Here is a 15,269-nt window from a genome sequence, read left to right as displayed (position 1 = left end):
TGATTTCTTGATTGAAACAGGTGTGGCAGTAATCAGGCCTGGGGGTGGCTACGGAAATTGAACTCAGGTGTGATACACCACAGTTAGGTTATTTTTTAACAAGGGGGCAATTACTTTTTCACACAGGGCCATGTAGGTTTGGATTTTTTTTCTCCCTAAATAATAAAAACCATCATTTAAAAACTGCATTTTGTGTTTACTTGTGTTATATTTGACTAATGGTTAAATGTGTTTGATGATCGGAAACATTTTGTGTGACAAACATGCAAAAGAATAAGAAATCAGGAAGGGGGCAAATAGTTTTTCACACCACTGTATGCTACCGTGGCAGTCCATTTGTCTGTTCAGGATTTTAAATCTCCTGTAGCTCGCAAACCGGATCGGAGCAGATTGGAGACAACGGGTGGATCTAGAGGTGGGATAACTGTCGATGAAATTCGACTTCAGAGCAAATCATATTATGCTAACTCAGAACTTCAATGAATCCGATTGTTTTAACTTAAGTAATTGAATTTTGCTCTAGGCAAGCTCATTTATCTTTGCAATTTAGGATGCAAAGAAACAGCACACTATCACTGCTTTAAATGCACTGTCACAGTTCTACAAACGACTTGATTTCTAGCACATTTACGAAGATGTGTTCCAAAGGAAGGACTAACCCCATCCACCCCTTCAGTGTCCTCTTCTTCAAGTTGGCTGTTATTACCAGCATTTGTCTCAACCCCGCAGGATTTAGCACTAGTTACAACCCAGCAAACTCCAACACCTGCTTTAACCCTACTTGAATGTCCAAAACCCAGCAAATAAAAGAACATACAGTACATCATATCTTCAGAAATAAACACTCGATTTCACCAAGAAAACACTAACAATTCTCTCGCCTCTCCAAGAGTTTTCACTTGCCACAAGCCAGCAAAGAATGTTTACCTCTGCCCCAGAAGAACCATTACTTGCTGTAATCCAGCAGATGCCGATGTTTACTTCAACCCTGGCAAAACATCTAGCAAACATGTTTTACCTGTTTTACCCCTGAAAGAGTCAGCATCCTCATCAGCTAAGCCAATTTTGAGTACAAAGGCTAATTTAAGAAAGGTTATAGTGCAGGGTCCTCATTGTAAGTGATGTTTAAACTGCAAAAATCTTAAATGGTGGCTTATGTCCACTTCTGATGATGCATTATTATCACATCACTTAGAAAGCCACTGAATTTAACGTTCCTAGCAGTGGCACTTATGCAGTTCCCAAAGGTTTCAGGGGACCCCTGTTTCCTATTCATGTAAAGAAAAAAAACTTGGGGTTTGATGCAAGACACTGTATGTGTGCTTGAGGAATGTGCAGGGAACCAGGAGATTACAGTTAGAAGTGGACTTGTGGCATTTCAATACATCCATTTACATTCACTTGACTATTGCAAAACATATTCACCCAGGATTAGCTTTGGAAAAGAGATTTTGCCTTAGATGGTGCAGGCAAAATGGTTTGGAGAGGCCAAAAAAAAAAATTACATCAGGAAGCTATTGATGAAAGTACACCTCTTGCAGTCTTGGGTGACATTGGAGAGACCTCAAAGCACTTTGTGTCCATTTTTCACACACAGACAAAAAAAACCAAAACATTTCAATAAGGTTAAAAGGGTGCACGTCACATATGAAAGCAAAAAAAAAAACACATAGCACAGACCTGTACAGGTGCCAAACTGTCTTGTTTTCACAAGTATATTTCCAAATGGTAATTATTTCAAACTAATAAGAGACCATTTTAGGACTTTGCCAGGTAAAGACAGGACTGTGGAGGAATATTTTGAGGTAGAAGAGAGTCTTAATCAAGCAAAAGTGTACCCACATGAGAGAAATGTTTTGAAGACAAAGGTGAAGTACGTTTTTGTCAAGAAGAAGATCCCTGCCACCCAACCCGAACATTTAAGAGATAGTGCATCAAGAATTTCTAAACATCTTCATGCCACAGGAAAATATTTGCATGGAATGTGAAGACCAAATTCATATAAGTGAGCCAGTATTGATCCCAAAAGTAGAAAAAAATCATTACATTGACCAGAGTCTTTGAAGGTGAGTTCAGACTTTATTTCTTATTTGTCTTGAAATTTCTGAAAGTGGCATCTGAGTAATAAGCAATCTAACTGACCCCCCCACCCACAGGTGTATCAACCTATTACAAACAGTGCCCATCTTGTCAAATGATGTACCGTTATCAGAAGTGGGAAAAGGAGTTTAGAATCATTTAGTGTAATTTTAGTGTCTTTTTGGCAGTTTTTTTTTTTTAAGGTGGGAGCAGAAGAGCAGACTTCTAACTAGTATTCTTTGTATGTTCCTTTTAGGCACACAATGCTTTGAGCCGGGTGTTTGAGACCATGGAGAAAGCCAGTGGGTTCACACTCCCAAATCATAACCGGCTCCTTCACTTTGAGTTACTTACTGTTCATGAGTTTATGGGTTCTCATGTGTGAAACATCAGCATAATCCCTCTGTTTTTATAATGGATCTCCACAAAAAAGTATCTTTTTAGCACGCCAGACAAGTACATTAAGTTTCTAGTTCAGTTTACTTCAGTGTGATCCTTATAAACAACTTTTTTTTTTCTTGATGTAATAATGGTAGTTTAACTCAATGTTTTACATCTCATTTAACTGCATTCAACTTTTAGTTACTGACATCCATGAGCCTCCCCGAGGACCACACAGGAGAATATGGTGGAATATTGGGATTGCGTTAGCCTAGTGATACTTTTCCATGGGTTTTCCCACAGTAAGAATTTTTTTCATTTATTTTTTTATTTTTCTTCTTTCATGTAATTGTGCTGACAATCAGCTTGGTTTGTAATACTTGTTATTTTCAAGCACAAGAGAAATCCCACTTGCAGCCCATCCTTGTTCTGAATTCTGGGCTCCTTGGATTTGCACCAATACCAAAAAGTCTAGTATTGTGTTAAACACTTAATGCGAAACATTGTACTGTCCAAAACCTGCTGAATATGCTGATGTTTGTTTAACAGACAGATAGACTTTTAAATTAAGTCATGGAAGTTAAAAGTTAGAGCAGTACAACCTTTTTCTGTCTGTAATACTTGTTGTTATAATTTAAAATGTCTTATGGACTACAATGGCTTTGGATGCGTGGATACTTAAGTTTCTGATTTTTAAGGTTGATGCCATGAAGCAGTTGCATAAGGAGAGCGGTTTGGACACTACAGGCTGCAAAATGGACCCAATTCTCCAACTGCATGAGGAAATTAGGACTAGACACATGTATGGTAAAGTATATAAAAAATATGGGGAGCTTCAGGCATATTCCTTTTAGATATACATAGAATTCCCTACATTACAATTACTACATTACAATACAAAAGTATTCTTTTTTATTTCTTTTTTTTCCATTAAAAGCTAAATGAAGTATTGCATGACCAGAAGTTTCATGATGAGATCATTGTGCAGTTAAACAATTTTTTACATTGGGAATAAATGAAGAACTAGAGGCAACAGTAAATAAGTAAGGTTTTCATGTACAATTTATCATTACTTTATCTCATTTTTTCCCTGTCTTTGACAGATTGACAATTGCTGCTAATCAGTGAAATTGACAGATTTCAGGTTTTTTTTTTTCCTTTTAAGGCATGGTTACTACTTTGCTTAAAGAGAAATTGGATTTGTCAATATCAGAATGTATTTAGGGAAAGTATGCGCACGTTGTAGACGCATATGTAATTGTAACAAGGAAACCACCTTTGAACCAAGATCCTTTTCTCTCCCTCCCAGTAAGTAACTTTTTAAAACTATTTTCTAACAAGTAAGCCCGCGATTCGCTAGCGAATCGGAAATCCTAGAATGGCAATCAGTTCTGTTCCGTCCGATATGTGGATGGATGACATATCATGGAGGGCGGGTGCGTCTGGGGAAATGTCATTTAATCCAATAAGCATATCTGAACTAAAGCGGTTTCGTTTTGTGGAGACGTGAGTCTGTTGCCTTCGCTGACACCGACTGCTTGAACAGGTTGTGTTGTTTGGGGGCCACCTACTGACTCTGGGAAGCCGCTGCGTCTGACTGTGGGGCGAGCGCCACAGCTCAACATGCGCCTCGGTGGGAAGCCTCTGCAAGAAGACATATCATGGAGGGTATATGCGGTGGTGTGGGCGGTCGCGTCCGGGCGGCCGTATAACCTGGCGTGCACGCATTACCTGAGGTGTAGTTCACAGGTCGTAGTCTCGTTTGTGTTTTCTTTGGTTTGAGCCGTGACTCCTTTCGCAAGCGTGTTGTAGGCGTGCGCGTTGTCACAGTTGGTTTGAGCCGTGACTCCTTTCGCAAGCGCATTGTAGGCGCGCGCTTTGTCACAGCATGGACCTTTGATTTGAGCCGTGACTCCTTTCGCAAGCACGTTGTCACAGTTGGTGTGTGCCGTGACTCCTTTCGCAAGCGCATTGTAGGCGCCCATGTTGTCACAGCATGGACCTTTGGGGTTTCCGTACATCCGGTGAGCCCTGCGCCCATCCAGTTTACAATCTTCGGTTAGTAATATGGATTAGTGACATAAATCCAAATGTGTACTATTCACCGAAAGTAATATGAAGCTAGTATTTAAACATTTCTCTTTATTTCCCAAAAACTACTGTAATGCAGCCAGATGTTGGATCAAAGAATGTCCTTTTGCTTCCAGCTTGGCAGCCAGGACACTGGATAATATGTGTGAGCTTATCCAGACAACACAGTACAATTCTACTTGATAATCCATTGCTGTTGACCATTAACTTTACCATTTTGCTCTGATATATGTTTGAACCATGCTACATGTTTGTGATGAAACATTCATAAAGTGTACTTTTACAGGTCATGAGACCAAAAAAGCGAATAATGCACTTTATGGATTGCAGAAATCCCTTTGAATTTCAAGATAACAGCTACGTGGAGCTGTTCAGGTTACAGTTAAGAATTACTTGGACTTGTCACAGAGTTGGCAGTCACAAATGCCCTCTTCCAGTTCAAAAGTTTTTTTTTTTTTTTTTTTAATGTTTGCCTTTTCTTTGTTCTAGGTATTGTATTTCACAATGAGTGTTGAGATAACTGGCTAACTACCTGTTCAAAAAACAAAATTTATTCTTTGATTTAATTGTGATGGTTTCTTCTGACTCTTTAATAATTGATTTCCTATAAGAAGTGAGGAATTTAATGTTCTCCCCTATGTCAAATAGTTTCTTTTGATCCTTAATTCTAAAGCCTGATTCACGTTAGGGGCAAAAAAAAAAACAAAAAAAAAAACAAAAAAAACCTTAGGATGATACCTTGTGTCCTAGTCAGTTAGGCATCCCAATGATAAAATAGCAAATGCTAGATCGTGTACTACATTCAACAACCTTTTCTTATGACACACGGCTTCTTCAATTGTCGGAGCCCTCCTAGACTGTGCATGGAAGACATAAAAACACTTTTACAAGCAACTTGGAAATGCTTGATAGTCATTCTGCTGCGAACCAGGCTTTTAACAAAGTTCATATTGACTATAATGATGCATGATATTACCTTTTTTCCCCTTTCAGTTTAGTTCGTTATTTTGGAATTCTTAGAGCAATGTTGTCTAAATTGTAATACCAAGTAATCAGCCATGTTTTAGTACTGTCAGTTTTAACAACATTTCAAGGTAGTTTTGTGCAGGTGATGCATGCCATTTCTAAACTGTTAAAAGACTTTCAAGCAGTATGTAATGCACCACAAAACTGTATGTGACTAAGACTGACAATTCTGATGTACACAAAACCTTTTCAGTTTATTTACAAGTGCTATTTATATTTTTTTCCTTACAGCAAACTGGCTACAAGAATATCTTCTGGAAAATGGATATTAATAAAAAATAAGGTAAATTGCATACAACCATTTGTTAAACTTGTAATTCACTTGTAGTATCTGACCTTCACATGCATTTTTTTTCCTTCCTTCTTTTCCTAGGACATCCCAAAGTAACCTACTGTTTCAGTAGACTACAGAATATGGATGCTAAGGTTATTTAATTATTAATTATAGACTTTATGCAACCTTACATTTGTGTTTAGATTGTGTATAATTTCAATACTTTTTCTCTTATCCTCAGTTAGTATGCACTTTATCTAAGGTGACACCTCACATCCAACTAGGGAAAATGATTAGTTTAAATAAACTTGGAATTTTAAATATTTTAGTGTTTAAACAGGGTTAATAGTGTTATTTTAAAAATACCCATGTATATTTAGGTATGTACAGGTAGACCTTTACTGGGTGCTCTATTTTCTCTTTTTTCTGTTAAATTGATAACATCAACATTTTGATGACTAAAAGTCAGGACCAAGAAGAACATGGCAGGAGTTAACTTCTTCAGGAATATACAGTACTGATACAGCCACATCAAGGTATTAATGTACAAATGTAGTCTACCAATGTAGTTTGATACTCGGTTTGACTTGAGCAAAAACCTTAAGATTTATCATAGCATGAAGATTGTCATAAGCTTTGTCAAGGACCAGTTGTCACCTTGAGGGAGTGTTAAGAGTGTTTATTTTGATGATTAGAGTAGTGTTTCCCAACCACGGTCCTGGGGGCACACTGTGGCCATTGAAAAACCGTTGGGAGTTCATAATAAAGGACCATCAAGCAGATTAAAACTTGCTGGTAACTTAGTTCTGGTAACTACTAAGACTTTGGGTATTGAAATCTACCTAGCAGCTATGATGAATTTATAGTGCCAAACTTTTATTTTCTTGTCCAACAGGCTGTTGTATCTTGAAAGGTGTCATCCAAATGCTTTAAAAATTGCAAATATCCTAAAGGTCATCAGGTAATGACCTATATAGAAGATGAGGATCTGATAGATGGCCTCTACAACTACCTGGATGAAGTGCTTTCAAGAGCTGTAGGCACTTTTGAAAGGATCGACAAAGTTTGCATCATCCTGGACGTGCTTATGGTTAATTTGGCTTTAATTTTTATAACTGCATTGTACAGGTTTTTATTCCTTTTTTGTACATTATAAGCAAACAATACTTGATATCACTTTCATGATGAAATGTACTGAAGTATGTATGTTACATTTTACAGATAAATCGGTAATTTCATTTAAATAATGAATACTGTTAATAATACACACATGGGGGTGACACAGTGGCGGAGCGTTAGCGCTGCTGTCTTGCAGGGAGTCACGTCGCTGATATTCCCTGAGTTTACATGTTTTCCTGCTGGGTTTCCTCAGTGTGCCCCAGTTTCCTTCCAAAGATATGCAGATATGGGGATTTGGTGCAGCTAAAATGACGCTAGTGTATGTGTATGCTTGTATTCACCTTGCGATGAGCCGAGGCCTCGTTCAGGGATTGTTTCTCACTCGTGCCCAATGCTTGCTGAAATGGATACATCCATGGGTTTAATCAATAAACATCCTTTTCAGAGATATTGTGGTAAGGTGTTATCGGAATTTAATGGGTGTTCCAGGCAATTCACAACACAGCGAAGCCGAACATGTTCTCACCGTGATAATAACACGCACTGCCACCTGGTGGATTCCTCCAGATGTACGGTGCAAATATAAACACTTCAACGCTTGTGTAGCAGGAGCTTCCGCTGCAGCATGCGTAGCGTGAAGTATAAACCTGGCCTTAATTTCTGAGGACCTGCTCAGAGGACGCATGGGAACGCATGGCAGCTATGATGCGGGCGTGTACGCTTTCTGAGCGTTAAGTATAAATGTGCCCTTAATCAGGCCTGAGGACCAGCTTAGAGGACGCGTCAAATGAACGATGGGAACGCCTGGCAGCCATGGTGTGGGCGCGTACGCGTTCTGAGTGTTAAGTATAAACAAGCCCTTAATTTCTGAGAACCTGCTCAGAGGACACGTGTATTGAACGCTGAGAACGCGTGGCAGCTATGATGCCTGTGCGTAAGCGTTCTGAGCGTGAAGCATAAACGAGCCCTTAATGTTAAGAGAGCTGTAATATCATGAAGTTAATGTATTCTGTGTGTCGATTGGTGCCTGTGGCTCCTGTCAATGCAAGACGAAGTCCGTTTAAGAAGCAAGTAGCAAATAACTACTGGGTCGGGGTACACAATACGAAGCATTTAACGTGCTACTTTAGTAATAACGGAGTTTGTGAAACTAGTAAACGTCCATTTTAAGATGGTTATGACGTTCCACTTTAATGGCGAAATAAACTGCGAGATTAAAGTCAAAATGTCTTTAATAACGATTCAAACTACGTGATTCATTTCGACTTTAATCGCGAAATACAACTGCGGCCCTAATACTCATCCGTACATATATCTTTAGCCTAGGAAAAAAGAATTTTCTTAATACGTACCATTCTGATTTCGTAAAAACTGCACAGCCAGAGCCACAGCGCTAAACGTACTGACGTGAAACTTCCGGACCCACTAGCTCCGCGAGATAAGTGTAATATCGTGAGATAGTGATGGGCTGCTCAATAGTAACAATATCACAATGCTCTCGTGGTGCTAGTGGTTCCGGAAATTCCAAGTCAGTACGTTTAGCGCAGCGCCATCTCCCCCAATTGTAACCGGCTGCAGGTCAAAGACTCGGCCTTCCACGCCTCCAGCCTTCCACGCCACGCCCCCATCATTCGTGTCAGTACTCTGTCACATCGCTTCGTTACAAAACTATATAGTAACGTTAATTAACCTTGTAACTCCAAAATACGATATTAATATGCCTTCCGCCGATCACGAGGCAAGAAACTGAGTTACACTTTATGGTATTACTGTCGTATTTATTTTTAGAAACAAAAATACAGTTTTATAATTTATGATTCAGGACATGATTGTTAAAAGAAAGAGAACATACCATATTTTTAGATTAAGGAAACGCCATACTAAATATGAATGTGGTTGCTCTAACTGCTATTATAGTGAATTCTATTATTCAAAATATTTGAAATTATTTTTACATTATTTCTGGAACCTCGTTTAATAAAAGGGAAAGTTCCGTTAATGACATCAATTTATTATGTTACAGAATAAATAGACGATGATCAACAGGCATGAAAATGAAGCTCTAAACTTTCGAGTTCTCAGTAAAAGAAACTTTTAAAATTGTTTGCATTGAACAATGTTTGAAATGATCCAGATTACGTACAGTACGTGGGGACCTTCATTTCCATTGTCTGTCTTGAATTGTATTTTTTTTTAATTTTGTTCTACGCTGCAGATATAATTTTGATAAATTTCAAGTGGAATTATTAAACTTTCAAACGTTTTCCTGGTTTGTAATTTTAATGCGCAATTGTTCTCATTGGGACCCTAACTTATAAGTATGTACTTATCAAAAAAGTGAGGCAAATCTCTTAAATTGCTTATATTATCGTTTGTTTTTCTAAAGAAATGTAAACATTTGCATTATTGAAAGTTGCACGCTCTGTACCTTACTTCCATTGAATGTCTTTCATTTATTTTGGAACTGAAATAACACATTGATTCAGATTTTAAACTTAACTTTAAAAATGTTTTCGTTTGGGTAGATGCAATAATTACAACTCAATTTTTTTGTGATTTTAAATCCTTTAATCGCCACATACAATTTCTTGTACTGTATTAGGAATTTGTCATTTCTCGCATACCCCAACTTGCTCTCCAAACGGAGATATAATTTTTTGTAAATAAGATTACCGTTAATTAGGTAATCGGGCACACTGCCTGCTCAGGATTCATCTCTTCCCATGTTCAGCTGTCTTTGACCACTTTGAGCCTGTATCATTGTCTCTATTGTTTGATTTGGTGCAACTCCTGAATCCTACAAATTGGCCCCTGGACAGTGTCCCCTCTTGATCAGTTAAGGGTTTTTTTGATTCTGTCGGACCAAATTGTTGTTACCTTAATAAATGCTACCTTGACTTCTTGTTGTGTTCGTGCTGCCTTGAAACATGCTGTGGTGTATGTTTACTTATTAAAAAACAAAATCACGACCCTCTAATGTTTAAAATTTCAGGCCAATTCCTAAACTGCCTTTTTTATCTAAAGTCTTAGAAATAGTTGTCCTAACTCAAACTTTTCTGGATGAAATTTGTATTCTGGAAAAGTTCCAATCCAGATGCAGATCTTCTTACAGCACTGAAACAGCCTTGTTAAAGGTTTACAATGACCTTCTCCAAACTACTAATGCTGGAGATTCTGTCATTCTTTTACTGCTAGATCTTGCCACAGCTTTAGATACTGTGGGTCTTACAATTCTTATATCCCGTCTTGAACAGTTTGTTGGCATCCAAGGTAATGCCCTGAAATGGTTTAAATCTTATCTAAGCAATAGGAGCTTTTCTATTCATTTCAATGAGTTCCCATCCTCTATAGCTCCTCTTACTTGCAGGGTTCCATCCTTGGACCAGTTCACTTTTTGATATGCATATTACCTTTAGGCTCCATTATTAACAAGTATGGCTTCTCTTTTCACTGCAGTGCTGATGACACTCAAATCTATTTGCCACTAAAATCAAAACAAGACAATATAGACCCTCCATACGTGCTTGAATGATATTAAAACCTGGATGGCAATGAATTTTCTTAAATTAAATGATAATAAAACTGAGACTGTGGTGTCCAAATGTTCAGAAGGTTTGAGCATCTCTGATGCTGCTCTTGGACCCCTTGCCATATACGTATCATAAAGCTTCAGTTAGGAGTCCAGGCGTGATCTTTGACAGCTCATTCAGACTCGAAAAACAGATAAATTGTGAGGTTAAATGAAGCTTTTTCCAGCTGAGATTTTAAGGTAAAGACTTTTCTTTCTTTCAGTGATCTTGAAAAGGCCATCCAAGCCCTTATAACATCTCATTTGGACTATTGCAGTTCTTTGTAGGTAGGTGTTGATCAGGTCTTGTTATCCATCCATCCATCCATTATCTAACCCACTATATCCTAACACAGGGTCACGGGGGTCTGCTGGAGCCAATCCCAGCCAACACAGGGCGCAAGGCAGGAAACAAACCCCAGGCAGGGCACCAGCCCACCGCAGATGTCTTGTTATGACGCCTACAACTAGTCCTCAACTTTGCTGCTCGATTATTGAAGGCTCTTGTAAGCACGACCATATTTCACCAATACTGACCTTGCTTCATTGGTTTCTGGTCCTCTTCAAAATTCATTTTAAAATTCTATTACTTGTTTTCAAATGTTAGAATGGAACAGCCCCATCTTGCCTCTTGGAACCTCTTTGCTTGTATGTGCCAACAAGAAAACTACGGTCTACTAGCCAGATGCTCTTAATTGTGTTGAGGTCAAGGATGAAGCAAAGGAGGAATTGGGCATTTGCAGTGGCTGCTCCTTTTCTCTAGAATGGCTCACATTATTCTATTAGGTCTGCTCCAACACAGGCCATTTTTAAGTCATCATTAAAGTCTTATTTCTTCTTGCTGCCATTTGACCCTGCAAGAGGTTGACATTATGTTTGTATATGCTGGCTCATGTACATTCATGATTATAAATATGTATGTATGGGTGTGGGTATTTTGAGTTTATCTTTTATGTAATGGATGGTTATGCTTGCAGTTTTGTGCTGTGTACATACGGTATATTTGAACTGCTTCTTTTACCCTTGCTTGTACAGCACTTTGGTTCAGTTCTGACTGTTGTAAATTTGCTTTATAAATAAAAATTGTCTTGCTCTATCTTATACAACATTATTTTAATACATAACATTAAGAAGTACAGATCTGAGAGAATGGACTGCAAAGATAAAGTTGGTTTGCAACATTTATTACAAAAAGTTAAACAATATATAATATATAGAACAAGAATTGTAGGTTGTAACTGAACAAAGATGGACATGTATGTTTATGTTACATTTTCTTACAAAACACAGTGATTTTTCTTTTTTCCTCTCATGTTACCTAAAAACAGATGCATGTCTTCCATATGTGAAAGAAGGATGATGAAGGGTCTAAGGACATATTCCCTCTCCCTTTCTTCTAGAAATGCAGATAGCAAATAAAGTTTCTGAAGGGGCTCTATGTTGTCTTTCTCCATTGACAGTAATGAAGGCAGTGAGACTTGCCCCCTGAGCACAGGTTTATTATCAGCACACCACTTCTCTGCCTCTGTAAGATGCTGAAGATTCTGTGTTGCTGTAATATATTTTATGAAGAAAAAAAGAAAATTCTTTAAATGGTCATCATAAAGCTTATAGCCTTTACCTCCACATTTACAAGTAATGTAAGAAAAAGGAAAGCAAAAAATAATGTACAGTATATTCTTAATTTGTTATACATTATTAGTACTGCTGCTTTCAATCACAGATTCTGCAAGTCTTCAATGTTTCTTACCATACACTATTATTAACACAGTACACAATGCATTTCAAATTTTCTAAGGCCTTTAAGAGTTGTATTTCTGTGTCAGAAGATATAAAACAGGCTTTTAGTCTTTTGGGCTTTGACTCCTACTGGTTAACGATTAACACTAAGAAACAAGAGACAACATCTGAGACAAGCATTAAAAGTCTTCACACATTTTATTCACTATATAATATGCATTGTAAGCCAGCATCAACAAAATGTATTTCATCTTTCTTATGGAAGTTTATAAAATGATGTTTCTGTACCTGCTCATCAGTGCCCTGTGCTGGATATTGGAGAAGGGTGGCTGATGTTTCTTCTAAAAGAAAAGATTTGAAACCTGCATTAAAGCAGTGCTATGGAATAGCAAGACATTTTTTTCGCTTCAGATGTAGTGCAAGTCTTTACTCATCTTCTGTCTTTTCATTAATTGCTCAATAGAGTCTAAACCTGAAAACAGAAAACATAATATTTACCTAAGGAAATGTTAAAAAAAGAACCAAAAGAACAAGCAAAAAAGTGACCCTATCCAGGCTATGCATCATTTCTGTACCTTCTAATTTTTTGTTTGGTTCTTGGTCTTCATTTAAAAGGGCATTTGCTCACTCAGTCCAATGTGAGCAGTTACTTCTGTCATTTCAAAAAGAAGCACTAAGTTTATAATGGTAAATATTTTGATTACTTGTCTTTGATTTACAACATGGCTAAGCATAATTGCCACATTATCGCAGAGCTGAATGAAAGTTATTAAATTTAAATTTAATTTACTCCTTGGTGCTGGAGTTCTCAAGCAACATTCTACACCAGCACTTCCTCAGAGCCAGCATGTCATTCTAAAGAGGACTGAGCAGAGTCAAATTGTTAAAAGAAGTTTAATGTTACAAAAATATTTATGTAAACCATTACAAACATACATTTAAAATATGTGGATTTTGAAAGGTAGGTGTTTCTGGAACATAAAAACCACTAGGGACAGTATGCTGAAGTTAAAGAGATACAAATATAAAAAAAATAAAATAATAACAAATATCCAACACAAATTGTAGAAGGTGACAAAAATGGAAACCAACAACCAGATATAATCCTCCCTCTACAAATACTACAATGAAAGAAGAGTGTACTAAAGTTGAGATCAAAGGGGGCCTCTGGGACCACATACAACGCATTCTACAGAGAAACTATAAAATGGTCATTTGGAAACCTGGACACATCGTTAAATACTGCAATTTTTGCATTGCATTGCATTAAAAGTTGCATAGTTAGATCTGGACCACACTATACAGACATACACAAAAATATAGTTAAAATACGAAATGGTCATATCATCAACATGAAAATTTCACAATCATGGCTATTCATCTGACTTGGAAAGCCCTAATACAAAAAGTAAAAAAATAAATCAAGGAAGAACATTAAATACTGACATACAATAAACTGATGACAATGACATTTAAACAAAAACAACAATGGAAATGGCCACTTGTGACACATCCTGTGTGGCATCTGTAGATAGTAAAACCTGCCAAACAACGGAAAATGCAGGATTAGCTCAGCTTTTTAAAATGTATTTAAAAAGTTCTAGTTCAGAAATCTAAACATCAGTATTGTTTGCAAGTAAAGTTGCATATGTCATTTTTTTAATAAAACACGCATGCATACATCCATCCATCTATCCATTTTCTAACCCGCTGAATCCGAACTACTTACATAATTATCTGCATACTTTACAACGTGGTCTCTCTGCTTTTTACAAAGAGGGGCCCTTGGACTCATTTTGATATTTATTCAATGTAATCAAAGTCGGTTTTATATTCTCTGCCTTTATCAGAAACGTGGCTGTGGAAATCAAGACAAAAATAATATGTAATACTAATTTGTCAGAAAGCGCTAGCGTGCTTTTACAAATAGCTAACTTAACTACAGAAAAATCAAGATAAATATGATATTTGACAAACATTAATGACGACAATAAACATAAATACTGTGACGTCCCGTCGAATAACACACTCAGGAGCCGCTTGTCCGGGGAAGTCTTCCAAAAATGCCGACTGGCTTTTTATTCAATCAGCCGCGATATAAACGGTGCCCTACAGCCGCCCGTTGTCTGGGTCACGGGGACATCTCCAAAATAACAAAGACTAATCACCTTCGTCCTATCTACCTCTCTTACTCTCCAAACAGTTACTTCTCTTCCTTACACCTTATACTGTTCTCCCGCCTCCAACTCCAACTTCTGGCCACACACACCTTTTTATCACGCCCCATTAATTAACCCATATCCCTGTCACTCATCTCTCTCTAGGGAGGTGCCCCAAGCCCTTACAAACAGGGTTCCCTCAAGACTCCACCCCAACACTGCTTCCCTTCCTTATAGTCCATGCAATGGCAAGACACGTCACAATACCTTTCATATTATACACTAACATTGCAGATACGCTACATAACATCTCATAAATAAGTTAAACAGTTAATATAGATGAAATAACACAAGTATTAAAAAATAAATAATACAAGAAGGAAAAACATTCATTAAAACAATATGTTTAAAAGTAAGTTATATCAGTAATGACGATAAACATAAAACACTTGGATTCGCAATATATAATCGTACATTTCATTAGTTAATGGATCTAAAGTTTCTTTATATATGCTGCGCATTTTAATCTGTGAGTCCATACCTGATTCTGTTGTGCCATTGTTCCCTGTCGGAAAACGTTTTCAGCTCCTTTTCTTTTTCGAATTGGAAAAACTGTACAGATGCTCATCTCTTCTACGGTCTGTGGGAGGTCGTGGAGGCGGACTGTGGAAGGCCGAGTCTTCGACCTGTAGCCGGGCCCGTCTCTTTAGCGCTGTGGCTCTGACTGCGCAGTTTCCATGAAATTACAATGGTTAAGTATTAAGAAAATTATTGTTTTTATCCTATGCTAAAGATATATGTACGGATGTGTATTCAGGACGCAGTGAAGAAA

General features: G+C 37.6%; 1 protein-coding gene across 1 annotated transcript in view; it reads right to left on the bottom strand.

The window, feature by feature from the left end:
* LOC114646273 (coatomer subunit beta'-like) overlaps positions 1 to 8,411 on the bottom strand; it is a 36,058-nt gene extending 27,647 nt beyond the window's left edge. Inside the window, 1 exon segment of the mRNA XM_028794391.2 lies at positions 8,323 to 8,411. Coding sequence (XP_028650224.2) covers positions 8,323 to 8,325 — 3 coding nt within the window. The 5' untranslated portion in view covers positions 8,326 to 8,411.
* Positions 8,412 to 15,269: the final 6,858 nt, after the last annotated feature.

Source organism: Erpetoichthys calabaricus, chromosome 2, assembly GCF_900747795.2.
Source record: "Erpetoichthys calabaricus chromosome 2, fErpCal1.3, whole genome shotgun sequence".
Taxonomy (NCBI): domain Eukaryota; kingdom Metazoa; phylum Chordata; class Cladistia; order Polypteriformes; family Polypteridae; genus Erpetoichthys; species Erpetoichthys calabaricus.
This window is presented reverse-complemented; position numbering and strand designations above follow the sequence as displayed.